Raw genomic sequence first — 22,268 nt, 5'->3', positions numbered from 1 at the left:
ATTTTTATTAACATATTATTTGTATTTTATAATAATATATATATACCATATATATAGTTATTATATATATTGTATATATTCGTGTGTAATTTAAATATAAGTGTGTGGTGGAATCTCGGTAAAAATAAATTTAGTAGGCCGAGATTACCACGTGGCAGGTGTACGTGCATATGCTGACGTATCGATCAGTTGGTTGCACGAGGCAAGATACGATCAGTAGTGTACGGAGCATGTGCAAGAATACAGGATATAGTATTCCCCCTCCTCCATTGTGCTGGACAAGCCATGCGTCAGTTTCTCCGGTATCATTTGGTGCATTGGCCGGGAAGCTCATCGTTCAACGGTAGCTGAGAGGCAGAGGCGTGAGACGGTCTATCTTTGCCCACGTTCTCTACGGCTGCACCCCTGAACTTCTGCGTGGACCTCCCTTCGTCTCGGCGCCACTGGTCTGTTGTCCAGGAGATCATCGGCCTCTACGTGAGAAGTGCTGGGGTGTCCCCGTCGATGAGTGTGAACTCAGGTTCAGGACCGAGGAGGTAAGACAACTGCTGTTTTAGACGGCAGGACCCACTAGGGGTATACCGATTGTGCGGTAGGCCCAAAGGGGTTTTGAATCTGTGTATCTGCCCCCTCTGTCGGAGGGAAGGAGCGAAGGCGCACCGCTCGATCGAACGCTCTTTAGTCAGACCGTTTGATTTGGTTAGTCAGGCGGGGCGCTCTGGTGTAAAATAAGCCCTAGCCGGACACCGGTGTCTTGTCTAGACTAGCGTTCTAGGGTGTATATTTTGTTCGCTAGGTCGGAGGGACCGGGAGACTAAGCGGCGTCTGTGTAAATCCGGTTCGCTAGTTCTCATCCTATCTGGGCTAAGTGGGAAGGCGTGTAAATTTGGAACCCACTAGACTTTTGATAGTACGACTAAGAGGCGTCTGTGTAAATTCGGTCCTCTAGCTCGTTGTATAGTGCGACTAAGAGGCGTCTGTGTAAATTCGGTTCTCTAGCTCGCTATATATGTGGTGATTGGGCAGTGTGGCTAACCAAAACGTATGTAGATTGTTTTTAGGTAGTCCATTCAAGGTACTGGCCAATAGTTTAGTTGGGAATTGTAAATGTGTTAACGATTGTTTTAGTAAAGTGTATATCTTGTTAGATAGCGCGAGCTCAGCCGTCTAGCGAGAGTGTTAATAGTGTGTTGCTGTATTATAGTGCACGGTACCATAACCCTGTATATTTACTGACACTGTATATAAGTACTAATCACTGTCGTCCATTGCATGTTTTAACACCATAACCACTAATAATTGTATTGTGACCTTAACTTGTGCTTTGACCTATGCTAACCGTACTGTAACCGCTATTTGTAAAAGACGATGTTACTGGGGTGTGTTATAGACGGGTAATTCGTATATAGAGAATTATAGCGTGGGTGACTGTATAGTTACGCCAAAGGGCATAATATTGATTATATAGTGACTGGTGTAACAGCTGTGTGTGTACGGGAATTCCCTGAGTGTTTATTGTTATTGTGTACGTTTCACTTGGTAACCGTACCACGTGGTGCTGTTGCCAGAGGAAACGGGTGTGACTGTTGAATAGTACGCGTGCATAGTATTCGTTGTCGACGACGTTCCATTGTTAAGTATGGGTGCGTCGCAGTCAACGATTCCGGATCCCTTAGGTTGTATGGTGAAGAATTTTAAAAAGGGATTCAAAACTTGTGATTTTGGGGTTAAGATGTCTCCTGTACGTTTAGTTACTTTGTGCACTAGGGAGTGGCCTACTTTGGTTGCGGCATGGCCGCCACGTGGCAGTTTGGATCCAACTCTGGTACAGCGCTTACACGTGGCTGTATCGGGTAGGCCTGAACTTTACGGCCAGTTTCCTTATATTGACTGTTGGAGACAGGCCGTAAATGACTCGCCAAAATGGCTCCAGACATGCCACGAGGAGCAGTGTCGCCTCATGGTAGCTAGGACTTGTTCGTCCACTAGGACCGGTGTTAGGCCCATTTTGGACACGCCCCCTGAGTCCGAGATCCCTTTGCCGCCCCCTTACTTTCCGTTAAGAGGAAGTGACGCAAACGCAGGAAGTCCTGCACCCCTCCCCTCATTACCCTCATCCACTTCCGCTTCCTCCTCCAGTACAGGATCCACCCCCCCTCGTACTAAATCTCCCCTTCCGGAACCAGAACCCACCCCCATTAGAAACGAATATCCTGATTTGGCGCCACTTCAGACTTCCGGTCAAGCTTCATCTAGCTCGGCTCGAAGTGTTTTATTTACGACCTTTTCCCAAAGCCAACCTCCCACATCCCCATACCCTATCTCTCCCCGACCGGAACCCATGACTGACGCCTCTCTACGTAGCCCCATCCAAACCCGACAGTTGACTGGTGCCCAACAATTAAAGCACTATCAGATGCCTCTTCGTCTGAATCCCGGGTCAGCTTATATCGATGCCGCAGGTCAAATGGCACACGCTGACCCAGTCTTCGTATATGTCCCATTTACCACAACCGACCTTTTAAACTGGAAGACCCATAATTCCTCGTATACTGAGAAACCACAAGCTATGACTGATCTGTTCACCTCAATAGTACAGACGCATAATCCGACATGGGCTGATTGCCAGCAGTTACTAATGACTTTATTTAACAATGAGGAAAGGACAAGAATAAATCAAGCAGCCATAAAAGCACTAGAGGATAGAGCCCGTGCTTTGAACCAAGCTAATCCAGCAGCATGGGCCGCAACACATTATCCCAACACTGATCCCGACTGGAACGTAAATGGTGCTGATATGGTTCAACTCAGAGCCTATAGAGACGCTATAATTGCTGGCATGAAAGCAGGAGGAAAGAAAGCCATTAACATGTCGAAGACAGTTGAGGTGATCCAGAAAAGCGATGAAGCGCCCAGTGTCTTTTATGACCGATTATTGGAGGCATACCGCTTGTATACCCCCTTTAATCCGGAAGACGCAGACAATTCCCGAATGGTTAACTCCGCCTTTGTCAGCCAAGCATACGGAGATATTAAGCGCAAGCTACAAAAGTTAGAAGGGTTTGCAGGTATGTCAATCACCCAACTAATGGAGGTAGCAAATAAGGTCTATATGAACAGGGATACAGAAAATAAGAAAGAGGAAGAGCGCAAGATGCGTAAAAAGGCTGATATGCTAGCGGTAGCGATCGCAGGCGTAGATAGACGGGGCCCAGATAGAGGCGATAGTAGATGGAATGAGGAACCTCTAAGTAAAAATCAGTGCGCTTACTGTAGGGAAGAAGGGCATTGGAGAAATGAGTGCCCGCGAAGGGAACAGTCTGAGAGAGACAGACCTAGGACAGGGTACGGAAATTTTAGAGGCAGAGCGAGAGGTAGAGGAGGCCCCGGAGGGAGTAATGGTTATAGAGGGAGTAATGGGAACAGAGGAAGTGTTAGGGAAGACAGGTATATTCCAGCAGCGCAAAGGTCCCGCGATAGAGAAGGTAGGGACTTCGTAGGATTGGCTGACACGGTCATGGAGGACTATTGATACCGACCGGGCTCCATCCCCCTTGGTCGAGCGGAGCCTATGGTCGATGTATCAATAGGGGGAAAAAGGAGTGCGTTCATGATCGACACTGGTGCTGAACATTCAGTGGTGACTAATCTAGTTGCTCCTCCATCTGGAAGGACTATTACTGTGATAGGAGCAACTGGAAGAAGTGCTGAAAGACCGGTTCTTAAAAGTCGACTCTGTACATTGGGAGGCCACGTAGTAAAACATCAATTCCTTTATATGCCTGAATGTCCAGTCCAATTGCTGGGACGTGATATGCTATCAAAATTACAAGCGCAGATTACGTTCCTACCAAATGGAACAACATCCTTAAAGTTTAATGGACCTTCAGGTATCATGACTTTATCCGTACCAAAGGAAGAAGAGTGGCGACTTTATACAGTGTTGACTAGCCAAAACCCTAGGAGTGATGAGACATTATTTAACATACCAGGAGTTTGGGCAGAGAACAACCCACCAGGACTGGCCCGCAATATTCCACCTATAAAAATTGAACTGAAACTTGGGGTTTATCCAGTGAGCCTAAGACAATACCACATCCCACAGAAGGCTAAGAAGAACATCCAATCCTATCTGGATAAGTTCATACGGTATGGTATCCTAAAATTCTGTACTTCCCCCTGGAACACCCCATTGCTGCCTGTTCAAAAGCCCGGTACAGATGAGTATCGACCTGTGCAGGACTTGAGAGCAGTCAATGATGCGGTTGTTAGTATACATCCAGTTGTACCCAATCCATATAACCTGCTTGCTTTAATTCCGGGCGGGGCTACTTACTTCACAGTCTTAGATCTCAAAGATGCCTTCTTTTGCCTCCGAATTGCCGCAGAAAGTCAATGTATTTTCGCTTTCCAATGGGAGAACGCTGTAACGGGCTCAAAACGCCAAATGACTTGGACAAGACTGCCCCAAGGGTTTAAAAATTCACCTACCCTATTTGGTTCAGCCCTAAGTCAAGATCTACTGGATTTCGAGTCTATCCCAGGAGAGTGTGTATTGTTACAGTATGTAGATGACTTGTTGATAGCAGCAGTTACAAAAGAAAAATGTCAGCAAGCAACGCACGATCTACTACACATTCTCTGGAAGGCAGGATACAAGGTGTCTAGAAAGAAGGCTCAGTTGTGTTTGCCAACTGTCAAGTATCTGGGATTCCATATCTCTGAAGGTCAAAGGATTATGGGGCCAGAGAGAAAAGAAGCTGTCTGCCAAATACCAATACCCAAGAATAGAAGACAAGTGCGAGAATTCTTGGGGGCAGCAGGCTTCTGTAGGATATGGATTCCCAGCTATGCGATACTGGCAAAACCTCTGTACGCAGCCATCAAAGGTACAGAGCACGACCCCTTCTTATGGACTCAAGAACAGCAAACGGCATTTGAAGATGTGAAGAAGGCTTTGATGAGTGCCCCAGCATTAGGTCTACCTGATCACACACGACCATTCTACCTGTACGTACATGAGCAAAGAAGAATGGCTGTGGGAGTATTGACACAGTACTTGGGATCATGGCAAAGACCTGTTGCCTACATGTCTAAGCAACTGGATGCAGTGGCCAGCGGACTTCCACCTTGTCTAAGAGCCGTAGCTGCAGCCGCCCTGCTAGTAGCTGAAGCCGATAAACTCACTCTGGGTCAAGAACTTTATGTACGAGTCCCACATGCAGTACAGACGTTGTTGGATTACAAAGGAAATCATTGGTTTAGTAACAGCCGTATGACCAAGTATCAAGCAATGTTGTGTGAAAACCCAAGAGTGCATTTAGAGACTGTAAACACCTTAAATCCAGCTACCCTTTTGCCACAACCTACTGAAAGTCAACATGATTGTTTGGAAGTAATGGATGAAGTATTCTCAAGTAGACCAGATCTTCGTGATTTTCCCATCCAGAACCCCGATGTTCAATATTACACCGACGGCAGTAGTTATGTGAAAGAAGGGATCCGCTATGCAGGATATGCAGTAACAACAATAGACAAGGTGATAGAAGCTCGGCCACTGGCAAAAGGAACATCAGCACAAAAGGCAGAATTGATAGCACTAACACGAGCGTTACAATTGGCTGAAGGTTTAAGAGTAAATATCTATACGGACTCTAAGTATGCGTTTTTAACCACTCATGCCCACGGAGCTTTGTATAAAGAAAGAGGACTACTGAATTCAGAAGGCAAAGAAATCAAGTACGCAGCTGAAATCCTACAACTATTGGAAGCAGTGTGGGAGCCGAAAGAAGTCGGTATTATTCATTGTCGAGCGTATCTGAGAGGAGATGGTGATGTAACCAAAGGAAATCGGATGGCAGATAGTGCAGCTAAGCGTGCTGCTGAATCAGGAAGACAGGAGTATGTGGGGCATATAGCTGCTCTTATACCAACTCCATTGTCCCAATGGACTCCAGTTTATACAGCTCAAGAAGAGGAGTGGTTAAAGACTGAACCGGGAAAGTATCTGGAGAACAAGTGGTATCAGCTAGAAGATGGAAGAATAGTCATACCAGCATCACTAGCGATAGAAATTGTCCAAAATTATCACAACGGGACACATTCTGGGAGAGACAGTACAGAAGAATCTCTCAGGAAACATTTCTACATACCAAGATTGTCCAACTTGACTCAGGCCATTGTACGTAGATGTGTAACGTGTGCTAAAAATAATGCAAGACAAGGACCAGTAAAGCCACCAGGAGTCCAGTTTATGGGGGGACTCCCCATGTCCGATCTACAAATAGACTTTACAGTGATGCCTAAATCGGGTGGACATCGTTACCTGTTGGTAATTGTGTGCACCTATTCAGGCTGGGTAGAAGCATGTCCTACTCGTACAGAGAAAGCAGGAGAAGTTGTGAGATTCCTGCTACGAGAAATAATACCCCGATATGGACTACCCTGTTCTATAGGATCGGACAATGGTCCAGCTTTTGTTCATCAGTGCCTACAACAACTGACTCATATGCTTGGTATAAAGTGGAGGCTTCATACTGCATATAGACCCCAGAGTTCTGCGATAAAAGTAGCCGAAGTGACTCCGTGGATACATCACTCCAGGGTTAAGCCAGCAGCAGTTGATTCTTGGCAAGTTACAGCAGATCCAGAGAATCCCTGCAAGATCCGGTTGAAACGCACTACTCAGTCGGAGTAACGAGGAATTATTGTGGATTACAAATTTTATTGTTACAGAGGACAGGCCATAATAAAGCCTGTCCTCTTACCAACACATAGTGTATAAGCCAGGAAAGTCTCGAAGGGACACCTGTGAAGACGAGCAGAACTCCATTCCCTGCAGCCCTCACATCCTGGAAGCTGAGGTTCCATCGCACGGACGAAGACTGAGGATGACGGCGAAAGATGTGCTTTTGATTGTGTTTATTTACATGTGTTTTTATATTCAGGAAGGTAGAGGTACCGACACTCCTAGCTGTGAGGTATGCATTAAGACTACGAGAACAGGTAACCATATTTCCCAAACCCTAATTTGGCATTCACAATACGAATGTAAAGGAGAGGTATCAAGATGTAGATACCTAAATATAGACTATAGTGTGTGCCATTTAGGAGTAGGAGAACCTAAGTGCTTCAGTCCAGAGTATCAACCTCGTACAATTTGGTTGACTCTCAGGAATGGAGATCCTCAGGGGACCCTAATTAATAAGACGGTGTTAGAATCCGTATATTCTTCGGGTGTTCTGCTATTTGATGCATGTAAGGCGATATCAAGTGGTAGAAAGCCGTGGAATGTATGTGGGGATCTTAGATGGGAGAGGACGTATGGATCTAACGATAAATATATTTGTCCCAGTAGCAAAAATAAATATGTGAGTCCTAGATGCCCAAATAAAGACTATAACTTTTGCCCATATTGGTCTTGTGTGGGGTGGGCGACTTGGGGACAGACAGTAGATAAAGACATGATAGTGACTAAGTTGCCGACTAGCCCATATTGTAAGTCTATGGAATGCAACCCAGTCCATATACTTATTAATAACCCCGACAAGTTCTTAGATAAGTATGGAAATTTATTTGGGTTTCAAATATACGGGACGGGTTTAGATCCTGGGACATTATTGTTTATAGGGATAGAGACTGATACGGTATCCTCCCAGACTCATCAAGTATACCATTCCTTTTATGAAGAGATGAGTATAGATAATAAGATCCCCCATAACGCTAAAAACCTGTTCATAGATTTAGCCGAGAGTATTGCCGGTAGTCTTAATGTTACCAACTGCTATGTGTGTGGAGGTACTAACATGGGAGACCAATGGCCTTGGGAAGCAAAGGAGGTGATGTCCGGTTCTGAGGCAGTTGACCAACTAATATCTACACAAGCCGATTATCATTTGAGTGTTAGAGGTAAATCTGAGTGGAGATTAAAGACCTCCATCATAGGTTATGTTTGCATAGCAAGGAAAGGAATAATGTATAATACTTCTGTAGGAGAATTAACTTGTCTAGGGCAAAAAGCTTATGATGATGATACAAAGAATACAACTTGGTGGTCGGCTTCAAATGTCTCAGAACCATCAAACCCGTTTGCTAGATACGCCAATTTAAAGGATGTGTGGTTTGATTTATCCATCACATCTACCTGGAGAGCCCCAGCAAATTTGTACTGGATCTGTGGTAAGAAGGCCTATTCGGAGTTGCCACAGGACTGGGAAGGGGCATGTGTGTTGGGTATGCTCAAACCATCCTTCTTCTTGTTACCGATTGAAACAGGTGAGACTTTAGGTGTTAAAGTGTATGATGTGAATCATAGGAAGAAAAGGGGACCCCTAGAGATAGGCACCTGGGAAGATAATGAATGGCCTCCCCAGCGTATCATAGATTATTATGGGCCAGCCACGTGGGCTGAAGATGGTACCTTTGGTTATAGAACCCCTATTTATATGCTCAACCGCATTATAAGATTACAGGCGGTGGTTGAGATTATCACTAACGAAACATCACAAGCGCTCAATCTCCTAGTGAAACATAATACCAGGATGAGGACAGCAGTATACCAGAATAGATTAGCCTTGGATTACCTTTTGGCAGTAGAGGGAGGTGTATGTGGGAAGTTTAACCTAAGCAATTGCTGTCTTCAAATAGACGACGAAGGGCAAGCAATAGCTGAGCTTACTAGCCATATGGTTAAACTAGCGCATGTGCCTACTCAGGTATGGAAAGGGTATAATCCAAGTAGTTGGTTTGGTAGCTGGTATGAGTGGTTTGGAGGGCTTAAGGCAGTGGTAGGTGGAGTCCTACTGATTTTACTGTTGTGTCTACTCCTACCGTGTCTTATACCCCTAGTAGTTAGGTCTGTGCAAAGCCTGATAGGAAGTATAGCAGAGAGGAAGGCTGCTGCACAGATAATGGCGATATATAAATATAAGGCTCTAGATCAGGGAGAACCAATGCAAGAAGATGAATGTTGAAGATTCACATCATAAGATAAGTCTGGTCTGGTTCAAGGTAACTTGCGGTGTAAGCAAAACTAAGGTTATGTGATGCCTCAAGTAATTGTAAAATATCAAGAGGCATCAAAGGGGGGAATGTGGTGGAATCTCGGTAAAAATAAATTTAGTAGGCCGAGATTACCACGTGGCATGTGTACGTGCATATGCTGACGTATCGATCAGTTGGTTGCACGAGGCAAGATACGATCAGTAGTGTACGGAGCATGTGCAAGAATACAGGATATAGTATTCCCCCTCCTCCATTGTGCTGGACAAGCCATGCGGTCAAACAGGAAGTTGATTCTTATTTGGGTTGATTGGTTAAGAGAATGTGCGGGTGGAGCTTAATATGGGAGGAGTTATATGCCTATATAAGGAGCCTGCACTATTGTCCGGGGCTCAGAACTTGCTGTATTTTGGTGACGTTAGTCCCTCTGAGTCCCGATCGGTGATCCAATAAAGAATCTCTTCCTTCCTGAAGAAACCTGTGTCCATCTCTCTGTGCTTGGCTTCCGTCAGTTTCTCCGGTATCAAGTGTACCGGTATTTTTATATTAATATACGTATATATAAATATAAAAATACACTTAGTGTGACATTATATATATGATACATATACATATATTATATATATAGATATAATACATGTATATATATCATATATATATATACACATATTATAATTTTTTTTACACTGATTGTTTTTTTTTTTTTCTTTATTTTATGATTTTACACTTGCAGGGAGACTGCCTGTCAGCACAGACAGTCCCCCTGCAGGCAGATACAAAGACCCCTATTGCGGTCATGTGATCGAGTGATCACATGGCCGTGGGGTCCTGATCTGCCGAGGGGGGACTGCCCGGGCAGACAGGCAGTCCCCCTGGACCGGGAGGAGAGCTGATCGCCGCCGTGGGACCGACGGCGATCAGGTAAGTAGCCCAAAACCGTTATGACGGTTCAGGACCGTCAGCGGTCCAAACGCACGTTTTACCGCTGACGGTCCTGAACCGTCAGCGGTCCTGAAGGGGTTAATTCACTGTCATTTAGGAGTTAAATCACTTTGTTTCTGTTTACGCAGCCCTAGCCACACCTCCCCTGACTATGAGTGACAGAGCCTGCATGAAAAAAAAAACTGGTTTCACTTTCAAACAGATGTAATTTACGTGAAATAATTGTATCCCAATCTCTAAATTGAGCTTTAATCACATACAGGAGGCTCTTGCAGGGTCTAGCAAGCTATTAACATATCAGGGGATAAGAAAATCTTAATTAAACAGAACTTGCAATAAAGAAAGCCTAAATAGGGCTCTCTTTACAGGAAGTGTTTATGGAAGGCTGTGCAAGTCACATGCAGGGAGGTGTGACTAGGGTTCATAAACAAAGGGATTTAACTCCTAAATGGCAGAGGATTGAGCAGTGAGGCTGCAGGGGCATGTTCTATACACCAAAACTGCTTCATTAAGCTAAAGTTGTTCAGGTGACTATAGTGTCCCTTTAAGAGACCCAGATATGACAATCAAAACAATCTTCCTTGTGCTGCAACATTGCATTTAACAAACTGCTAGGAAAAGGCTATTATATTAAATTTAGGGGTGTGAAATATATTTTGTGTTTTATCCATACTGATTTTCAAGCTGATGAAATTAATAACTGGCTGAAAGCTGAATTCGAGCAATTAATTTGAACGTTTTTTTTTTTTTAAGTTTAAGCAATACCACAAAAACTGCTCCAATTTTGTGAATGAGAATCATTATGTTGCAAAGTACATATTATTTTCGATAATATACACCCACTCTTATCCTGATCATTTAACACTTACATTTAATAATTTACAGCAATGTTTTACTATTTTATGGCTGGCAGTATAGGACATAGGTAGGAAACTTCTGGCACTGCAGACATTGTGAACTACATCTCCAATAATGTTCTTACAACTATAACACTGGCTAAACATCAGAGGAGATGTAGTCCACAAAATCTGGACTACGAAGGTTGTCTACCCTGGGTCTAGGGTGCCCTGTCATAGATGTTCAGTAAGAACTGTAAAATCTGTGCCACAACAGCCAGGTCCTAATTGAGTCAGCTATTGGGTTGAGCAAAATGCTGTCGTATAAAAGGTCCACTTTAATGTTCCTTCTGAATCCAGTGGAGACTTTAAAACTCAATCAGAATCGTAACAGGGTATGTAGAATCTAATGGACACTTATACAGGATATGCCCACACGTTTTGTCTGATGAAACAAAATTATGTGCTAACTACAACAGATAGAACCACAGATGGTCATTAAAAAAAGGTCCTGCATTGCAATACATCTTAAAAAAAACAACATGTGATTTAAAGAGGACCTCCCATCCACATTTTCACATACAAAAGCAAGCATCAGCTGGAAACCCAAATTTCATCTATTTAACTTGCAACCTATTCCCTTGCACGTCTCTGCTAGTCTCATCCAGGGCCGCCATCAGGGGCCTATAGATTGTACAAAATTGCCAGCCAATGTTTAGATTAATAGATATACATACGGATATAACTGCATCAGCCATCTTCAAGACCACAGTAGATGAAAATATATCTGTCCCACCTTCAAATGAGTGTAATATCCTACAATGCCTTGCATTTTGATGCAGGCATACACACTAGAGCAGACATATTTTAGTAGCTGTAAGCGGATAGGCCAACCCATTTTAAAGATTATTACATGATATATATGATATATAATGGTAATAGTTTTAGTCCTGAGGTGAACATGTATCTAGTCCCATGATCATCCAGAATAAAATAACAGATAAATTTTTTTGTATCAAAGTCTTCATTCTCTCTTGTTTTATAATTACAAAACATCTTTCTCCACGAGATTTATATAACTCCCACAGTGTTTGCAGAAAAACTCAAGTTGGCAAAAATATAAAAGAAAAGATAAAATTTGATGTGTGCTCAATGTTCTCCTGAATTTGTTGAGGAATTTGTTAAAATACGCGTGCATCTTTTACCATGTTGTTCGATAATGATCAAAAATGTAATCCGGATAATTAAGCACATATTTTTCCATTCGCAAAACTACATAGTGCAGGATTGGTTTATGTGTGGTCTCTTAATTAGCTGGGAAATATTTGGAATGCCTGTTGTTATAGAGTTTTATATCCTTGGAAAATCAGACAAGAGAGTCAGCTATTACTGGCTGGTACAGTAGATACTGTCAAATGAGAATTACATTCAAATATAATTTGTACATAATTACTTTTATGAGATGCCGAATAGCCTTCCAGCAGTACTAATTTTGATGTTCACAACTGCAATATTCTTGCTAAATAAGATCTGGAAAAAAGGCTCACAAAAAGCTAGGGAGAGAGTAGATGCACAAGAAGAAGACAGAACAAATGGAGGAGGTTAGCATGGAATAGACGGGAGTGAGAATGAAAGACCAGATACGAAGAAATGAGTAGCTGGATGGGGAACAGCAGATGTACAATCAGAGTAGGTAATCAGGAGTACAGGAGAGGGTAGAAGAGAGCAGAAAGTAAAGAGTCGATGACAGAGCTAAGGAACTGTGCGGATTGGAAGATGAACAGCAGATGTAAGAGAGACAGGGAGAAATTTGAAATGCAGATTACGGAAAGAAAGTATGAGCAGAGAAGGAAGAGATTTTTAAGGACGGAGAGTGAACAAATAGAGGGTAGATGGGAGAGAACCTGAATGATGGTGAGGAGCAGATTACAGCAGGAAGATGGGAGGAAGATAAGAAAGAAGTAGATGGAAGAAGGGAAGGAGGATAAAAGAAGGCAGACAGACAGAATGAGAAGAGGTTGGTAATGGTACAGAGAATTATATATTCAAGATCTATATGTCAGCTATTTTGGCCATGTACATATTTATTCTGACAATTTTTCAGAGATAAAAAAAATCAACAAACCCAATGAACAATATCTCTGAATTCCTTTAACCCCAACCATGATATCTTAAATAACTGCTGCTTAGTGCTCCTTTAGCTGGCTGCCAAATAACCGTGAAGGGAGGAGTTTGTGTTACCTGGCATCTGGCAACAACCCACTTAAACTGTACAAAAAAAAATAGGGTCTTTATCTGCACCACCCCAATGCCTTTTTGCTGGGGAAATAACACACACATACTTACTTTCATACACACAAATTGAGATTCATATACATACACAATCATATTCACACACTTATATTCATGTACACACACAATGATATCCACAGACACAAACACAGGGCCGGCGCATCCTATAGGCTAAGTAGGCAGCCGCCTAGGGCGCCTACTTAGGGGGGGGGGGGGCGCCAGCACTGGCTTTACTGCTTGTCTCGCCGACCCCCTATCAAGTGGGTTTGATTATATATAGCGGGCCGCGGCGGCCACATTACCAGGAGCTAGGGAGTACTTACTTGTAGACTAGCACCCAGTAGAACGTCGGTCCGGCATTCACCACAGCCTGCTAAGTCAGGACCTCTCTCCCAGTCAAGCACCGCGGCAGCGCAAGGGCGCGTCATTCACTCGCTCCCGCCACTTGCCTGTACGTGGGGACAAGGGGACGGGAGAATAACAGGAAATAGGGCTTGGGAAAAAAGGGTCGGCCGTCGGGCACAGTAAAGAAGACAGGAATGAAGAGCAAAGTGCAACAAAGTTAAGAGAGGATGAACAGTGTGTGTTTCATTGAATGTGTGTCAGTATGTTTCAGTGAGTATGTTTGTGTATGTCAGTCTGCTTGGGTCTGTGTGTGTATGTATGGGACTGTGTGTGTGTGTGTATGTATGGGTCTGTGTGTGTGTATGAAAGGGTGTGTTTGTGTGAGTGTGTGTGTATCGGTCTGTGTATAGGTCAGCGTGTGTCTGCATGGGTCAGTGTGTGTGTGGAGGGGGTCAGTGTGTGCGTATGTGTGTGGGTCAGTGTGTGTGTTTGTATGGGTGAGCGTGTAGGTGTATGGGTCAATGTATGTAAGTCTGCATGAGTGGGTGGAACGAATGGTGCGGCAAAATTTTTTTTTGCCTAGGGCGTCAGAAATCCTTGCACCGACCCTGCATAAACACAAACATTCATGTACACGCATAGACTCACATGCATTCATGTAGACACACAGACTCACACGCATTCATATACAAATAATATAAATAATTAGTTTAACACTACAGTGTTCCTTTAATGGGCAGTGAATAGCCTACCTTTATCAGTCTTATAATACAGAACCATTTCAATAACTGTAGGCGGAATTTATTTTCCACAAATCTCCATTCTTGTCCTTTGTACAATTATTATTATTATTATATTATTTATATAGCGCCAAGAAATTCCGCAGCACTTTACAGTGGGTGGACGAACAAACATGTAGTTGTAATCAGACAAGTTGGACACACAGGAACAGAGGGGCTTACATGCTAGAGGGCTCAATGAGCTTACATGCTAGAGGGAGTGGGGTAAAGTGAAACAAAAGGTAAGGATAGTATTAGACTAGTGACAGTTGCTAGAGAGGAATCAGTCAGGAGCTGGCCATCAGAAAGCCATTTGAATTGGTCCAGTATATACTTGTATAATGCTATTCTAACCCATGTATGACTAGACAAACATTTTTAAGCTTTTATTTTAGGAAGAGAAATTACTTTTTAATGCCTTATCTAAAACGATGAATAGAAACATTGTCAATGTGTTTCTTTTTACTTGCATCTACAAATCATATCTTGAAATGTCATTTTTGAGACTACTTCTAATGTTCTATAGTCATCAGTGAAATACAATATACTTAGAATTTATTTATTTAACCATTCCAACTTACTAACCTGGTCTAGAGTCTTTCCAGCCCAGCCAATGGCTTTCATCTTGCGTTTTATTTCCCATTTCTTTTGGAGAACTAGAACGTAGTTTAGAGGCCATGAATAGGGGGAACTGTACCGGGGCTGAGTAATCTGTAATGGAGTACAACAATCGTCACCACTAAAAATTATTTGCAGAAGTGTAGGTAGGAACCGCACTCAATCCCTAAGCAGCCACCCGGTGCTCCGGAGCAGGACCAGCAATCCCACAACAGCAAAGCAAATAGGAGAAATATCTCCAGGCACTCAGGATGTTAAAGCCGCAGGCAGGTTTATTAAAACAGAAAGGACGGCAACGTTTCGACCTAACAGGAGGTCTTTTTCAAGCTTGACAAAGACCTCCTGTTAGGTCGAAACGTTGCTCTCCTTTCTGTTTCAATAAACCTGCCTGCGGCTTTAACATCCTGAGTGCCTGGAGATATTTCTTCTATTTGCTTCACTAAAAATGATTTGTCTAATAGTAATAGTCAAAAATTATACTTTGCAGAACGAAATGCAGAGATGGCATCAGTAAATATTTTCTTAAAATATTATTCCTTACATCGAAAATTGCCAACAGCTATATTAAATATTTCCAGACATACACAAAAATGTATATGCCAGCAGAAAGATACTGAGAGAGGGAAAAAAAAAAAAAAAAAAAAAACTAAACAGTATCAACTAATGGTATAAAGCTCAATGTTTCATTTATGAGGAGGGACCTACAATAGTGAGCAAAAGTGTTTTCTCATTAAAATTTAACCAAGATAAATGCTTCCGAGCCACTCACCTCCTCTAGTGTAGCTTCATCACACCACTGAATATATAACTGCAAGAAAATAAAAAGATAATATACATTTTGCAAAACAGAAAAATAAGGGGCTTAGGGGTATGTTTACTTGAATGTATGACTAGGCTTTCACTGGGAAAAAATATCATATTAAACAAGCAATTCCATGTCTGCAAAATATCTGTTTGTTTTTGTCATTTATATTTACACAGCATTATATGTAAAACCGGCAGAAACAAGCAGGCTTCTTCCATGTCAGAAGAAAAACAAGCAAAATATTTAAATAGCATTAAAATGCTTGATGTTTCACAGATTAAATATTAGAATATATAACATGTAAGGTACAAAAACGCTTTCCACTGTAAATGTTTTCTTTTCTGTATTTAATAGACAAAGCCAAATATTGTTAGAAATCTTCAGAACAGTCCAATTATTATTGAGCTCATATGAATCTGCTACAATATATGCTTGTATCCATTCAGATTGTGCATTTGAAATGGGAAGTCTTGAAGCAGGCGGTAATCAGGAATGCATCTTTAATGCCACAAGATCTCCAATGTGGCCCTCTGTATTCCCCTCACCACCACCTTTTCTGGACGTTGCCCCATAATATCAACAACAATTACATTTTGTGCAATGTGTAGTTTAGATTCCAATTAAATATGCTAGGTGTTTTTGTTTTTTTAATGTTTTGTATTGATCACTAGTTTAAAATAAATAAACAAATACGTTTTGCTCCATAAGTCCCACCCTCCGAGGTGTTTCCCCTATTTGCTCCAAAAACACTTCTATAAAAGATATCATAATCTCAGTTTATGGGACTTGTAACTGGAAGCTTTTTGTATTAGAATGCTGACAAATGAACCACAGCACCCAATGATCATTGCTGTTCCCATAAATCACTGCTTACAAAATAAGCTCAGCAGTGATATAAAAAGTTAAAGCGACTGTTACCTTCTGGGGTCTTTTTGCATATTTTGCAAAAGACCACAGATGTTGGCTATGCTGCTTGCAGCGAGGTGGCTATTGGGTGCAAGAAAAGGTGAGCCTATATGCACCCGAACCTGTCCCTCATGGCCGTCGCCATCTTCATCTGCTAGGACGTCTTCAGTTCCTGGCAGTTCATCTGCCAGTAGCCAATGTCAGTGCTGTAATCTTGCGCTTGCGTCAGAGAACAACACTGATGTCTTTGGAGTATCCCACAAGTCACGGGATCCTTCATTACAGATCCTTTTTCACCTCAGCCGTCACTAGTGATAGCGGAGAGCTACACAAAGTTTGCTCCACTTTTTGTTTTTGTTTTGAGATGGCTTTTGACTGGGCTGGAATTTCAAGGAAATTCAAATACGATCTTTATGGAGTTTTTTTTAACCCGATTTTATTTTAATAAAATGCCCATTTGTTTTAGAAAGAATTCTGGAGGAGAGGAAGGTAGATAAATAATTTTATTTGGTTATAGCTTGCTGAAAATGCTTTTTTAATTATTATTTTTGATAAACACATATATTTTACTGAATCACCAACACATTCAAAAGAATGGATCAAACCAAGCCTGCAGTAATGATTTACACAGGGAAAATAATGGCTGCACACAAAGATCCATTCTGTCCAGTGATTACATCAATACGGTGCCTATCCATAAAAAGAAGCCATTTATTTACCCCGACATCCTCTTTCTGTCCATTCACCACACAGTGATAAGTTTGATTTTGCATTGTTCAATGACAATGCAGCATTTCAACAAACCTCACTGGAACACCTACAAAGTAGGCAAAATATATATTTTCTAACACATTATCCTATGGGGGAACTCAAGTAAACAAAGAGAGGTTTGGTTCCACATGACAAGAGGTACACAACGCTTTGCTCTTAACCTTTGTCTATCTTCCCAAGTGATCTAGTGAGCAAGTGGTTATTGCACTACTGCTGGCACATGCCTACAGTGTGTTCCTTTACATTCCTTTTGTGACTTAATGAAGCAGAACTTATATTCTGGCACAATGTTTCACATAGCTACACAAGGACATTAAAGGAGTACAGTGTAGAGAGAGAGAGAAGTCTGTGCCTGAAGCAGGAGCACTGCTCCCTTAGGATGGAAAATCCCTGTCTACGCAAATCCCAGACGTAAAAAGTAAAAAGTCTTCCAGCAGAAAAGAGAATACCAAGAAGGCAAAATAGACTTAGACCAAAAATATTGCCTTTTACATTTATTGTTTTATGAATGAACATGAACTGCCCCACGCTTTACTATAACATACTGTACCTCTGCAGTCAAAAGCATATTATTGACCAGTTCCATATAAGCCTTCATTTCCGCTTTCTGAACCTCATCCAAGCCATCGCTGAGTGAATTACCCTATTGGAAAATGCAGAACACAAGTGTGAAACATGAATATGACAAGAGGATTATTAATTAATTATTTCATCCTGAGGTCTCAAGTGACAAGTTCTCCTGCCATGCATATCCATCAAAACAACTTTATAAAAAAATTATTATTTTTTTTTTTTTTAAAAGATCACTAAAGACACCCAGGATACTTCAGCTCAATGAAGTAGTCTGGGTGCAGTGGCGCTTTAGTTTTAAACCTGCCCCCAAAACATTGCCGTTTAGTAGGTACGCCAATGTTATGACTGCAGCGTTAATACACCACTAGTGGCTGTCTTACTGATATCCATTAGAGGCACTTCCACGTTGAGATCAAAGTCAAACTCAGTTCTCTATCGAGCTCTGCTCCTAGAGAACATTTAATTGGTGTAGCGCTGTGATTTCTCGCACATGCGCATTAGCTATGAGGAAGCATTGGATTGGCTGAGATAATGAAGACTGATGATCTCAGCCAATAAGGAGCACAAACTGCAGCAAGACCAGTGTGCCGCAAGATATAAGGCAAGTAAATGTATTATTTTAAACCTTGCAGGGGTGACATATAGTCTGTTGTCATGTTTGTATTCATGATGCTATAGTGTAACTTTAAAGTTGTTCCATAAGACTGTAGCATTGTCACAGTATGGTTTATAACAGTATGGCTTATAACAGGGCCATTTTGAAGGAGAAGTAGCATTAGAGGGATCTGCACAGAGGATGTTCTAGGCCAGGGGTATGCAACCATCGGTACTCCAGTAGTTTTGGACTACACCCCCATAATGCCCTTAATACCCATAATGCTGGCAAAGCAATATGGGGAGGTGTAGTCCAAAACATCTGGGGTGCCAAAGATTGCCTATGCCTGTCCTAGGCTATAATTTGCATAATTCTCAAACAGAAAACAATTGGAGTTACAGTTTAATGTATCCATTGTGTCCACATGGGTTAGAAGCTAGATGCTGGATTACAACATGGGGTACATTGCTATGCTTTTCATGATACATTTATTCAAATTGTTATCTTGAAGCTCACTATTCTGTTAAAGTGAAATATACCTTCAGATGTTGTACAAATGCATTCCCCATGATTCCAGTAAACAAAAAAAACACTAAGTATTAATAGCTGGACAGGTAAATCCACAAGCTGCTGTATGCACATCATATTACCATTATTATAATACACCTCTGCTATGCAGTGCATACAATGTTCCCATTTAAATAATCAGGAGGACCAGGATTGGCTGAGAGGATAGCCACTTCATTATGTATGATATAAAAGGCAATAATCTCCAGGTGGGAGCATCCCTTTACTATAGTGAATTATTTTGCCCAATGGAGCAAAAATGGCACAATTATCCCACAATAGCAGCATAGACTGCAGGAATTTAACAATGGTTGAACTGTCCCGAATATTAGGGTATAGTGTACATCCCGAATTACCTAACTTACCTTGGCTTTTACAAACTGAACTATGGGACCCAGTTCAGATACAACTTGGTTTCCAACATGAATAAATGGAACTTTTCCTGTGGAACAAACATACCACTTTAATAATCAACGTATTAAAGCAGAGAGAGGGCATTGAAAAGCCAATTCATTTGTTATTTTGAGATATATATACACATACACACATATATACATATGAATAGAATGTAAGCTCGTTTGAGCAGGGTCCTCTTCAACCTATTGTTCCTGTAAGTTTATTTGTAATTGTCCTATTTATAGTTAAATCCCCCTCTCATAATATTGTAAAGCGCTACGGAATCTGTTGGCGCTATATAAATGGCAATAATAAATAAATAAATAAATGAGCAGATACACACTTTAATGACACTTTACTGACAGGACTGTCACAATCTGAGAGTCAAGCACTGCATACAGAGTTAGTATTAATATTGTGTGTGTATAGTGTACACAATCTGGAAATAAGTCCAATAAATAAATTATAATTGCAAAATCATCCAAACTAAGCATACAGTCGTCTAGTTTCTATACACGAAGATACCTGCTTTTCTTTATCATACTTTATATGAATGCTGGGATTTTTCATTGTATTTGCCACTTCCGTTTCTACTACATCTAACTGCCATTATTTAATGGAAGGGACACTTTAAGCACCAGAACCAATACAGAGATCTATAGTTGTTATGGTGCCTGGAGTTCCCAGGCGCCATCTGGCAGTACTTCTTCAAACCATTTACAAACAGTGCCATACTTAATTTTCTGTGTGGGGGCCCGTGCCCCTTCCCAGCAAAGTTGATCTGATAAATGAAGTTTGTACTTCACAATTAACATACCAACTCATACCAGGTTTAAACAGCTGACTGCTCTCAGCCAATGAGTGCTACTTAAACCTACATTATGTAATAACTCTGAAATGTAAACTTCCGCTTTATCAGATTAACTCCGCTTGGGATGACTGCAGGCACTTGACACAGCAAGATACGTGTGAAACTGTTCATAAACGGTTTGACAGATTAACTGTGGATGGTGACAGGGGTCATCAAGCTGTGGTGATTATGGTGCTTAGCATGTCCCTTTAACATGGGAAACTTGTTCTCTTGCGACAAAAAATAAATGGAAAAAAAAAATATATATATATATATATATATATATATGTATTAAACCCTCCAAAAAAAACAAATACAAATAGTTGGAATAATAAAATGTCATCTTAGCCAGAAAACTAAATAATGCATCTGACAGCAATCAGACAAATGTGTTTATTATACGAAATTACAGGTAATTCCTTGTGGGAATCACATAGAATTTAAAGAACAATTTGAAGCTTCGTCACCAAATGCTGTCCCTCTAGCACATGCAGGAAACCTGCTGTTAGACCTGGTTCACACAAAGTTCAGGAGAACAGCAGGCTCTGTCATGGTGCCTTTCAATAGATTCCCTCTTCTCTTGCTCACAGTCAGCCTAAGGGTAATGGATGAGGTGCATTGCACCAACAAAGGCCTCATCTGCATGCATCCTCTAATGTGTATCACAATAGAAATTGCAAGGAGTCAAAGCTCTCATTCAGACTGTATGAGCATGTTCTGGACTGGAGAGATCTTTTCAGATTCTGGCATCCATACTCAGTATTTAAGACCTCCCTACGATTCTTCATCTCAGGGGGAAAGACATAGGTTGCGTATAAATGCAGTAAAACAAGGCTGACAAATGTGTGTGGTATTTAGAATCCAGATTGATAATTTGAGGAGTCAGCTTGACTATTTAAGAAGCCAGTACATGGACGCAATTCTATCGACTGTAATCAGAAATACTGTGAATTTTAAATATTTGATGGCCTCTAAATGATCAAGCTAATGAATATATAGAAATAGAATAGTAAATGAGAAAGTGTATTTTATTTCTATAGAACACCAAAAGTTTTAATAAAAGAACATAATAAAAACATTAGACCACCAGGATTATTAACAAAAGTATAAAATGATGGCAATTCAAAGTGAATTTAAAAATGTAGGCCACAGCTGGGAATTTAGTCAATTGTTTACATCTTCACATTGTGTCCTAAAATTTAAATTGACTTTGAATTCCAAATAATTACCATATCAATAAATGTGTGTTTACTAAGTTTCAGGCATTAAAATTATTATGTAGCCATTGGTTAATGAATGAAAACCACTTAAAATTGTTGTTTTACGAAAGCATACTATAATAGTTTACAATAAGCAAAAAAATACCCAGCACACGTATGTCACAATGTACACTGAGAAATACATTTAGCAGCCTGCTGCATTTCCAATTATACTAAGAAACATCAGTAAAAAAGTGAATATTGTAGGAATAAAATTGAAAAATATAATGTATGCTAAAATACTAAATCTGACAAATATACATACACTGGTGATGTCAACACTGGTTTCCGCCACCACTGACCTCACTGCCTCCCTCTCGGTGTCCAATCAAATGCTTCTCACAGAAAAGTATTTGCCTGGACCTTTGTCCCTGGCTCAGAGCGCATACACGCACTCTGAATAAGGAAAGGGAAGGAGTCCGGGTTTGGACACAATAGAGAGGGGTTTAAGAGAAAAAAAAAACAAAAAACTGAGCAATAACAAATGGAGGCAGGCGGGTTGTCAGGTAGGGAGGGCACATTAAAGCGGTACATGTTTGTCGCCAGGGCACAGTGTTCACAGATGACAGATGTATTTTTTTTGCACAGAACTCACATTGGGCAACCCAGAACTGAGTTTTATGCTTCTGAAGTCATGTGTGATGGGGTTGCTTGCAACTATTTTCCGGCACAAAAGTAAATCTACCCCTCTATGTGCAGCATTTTAGGCAGAAACACTTCACATTCAGACTCCT

At 41.3% G+C, this 22,268-nt stretch overlaps 1 protein-coding gene across 1 annotated transcript in view; it reads right to left on the bottom strand.

Annotated features, from left to right (window-relative positions):
• MTX2 (metaxin 2) overlaps positions 1-22,268 on the bottom strand; it is an 86,874-nt gene that overhangs the window by 11,889 nt on the left and 52,717 nt on the right. Inside the window, exons 5-8 of the mRNA XM_063428665.1 lie at positions 19,395-19,471; positions 17,845-17,937; positions 15,582-15,620; positions 14,780-14,905 (exon numbers count right to left, since the gene is read on the bottom strand). Of these exons, the coding sequence (XP_063284735.1) occupies positions 14,780-14,905; positions 15,582-15,620; positions 17,845-17,937; positions 19,395-19,471 (335 nt within the window). The remainder of the gene's footprint in view (positions 1-14,779; positions 14,906-15,581; positions 15,621-17,844; positions 17,938-19,394; positions 19,472-22,268) is intronic.

Source organism: Pelobates fuscus, chromosome 8 (assembly GCF_036172605.1).
Source record: "Pelobates fuscus isolate aPelFus1 chromosome 8, aPelFus1.pri, whole genome shotgun sequence".
Lineage (NCBI taxonomy): Eukaryota > Metazoa > Chordata > Amphibia > Anura > Pelobatidae > Pelobates > Pelobates fuscus.
The sequence above is the reverse complement of the archived record's forward strand: the minus strand, read 5'-3'. Positions and strand labels throughout refer to the sequence as shown.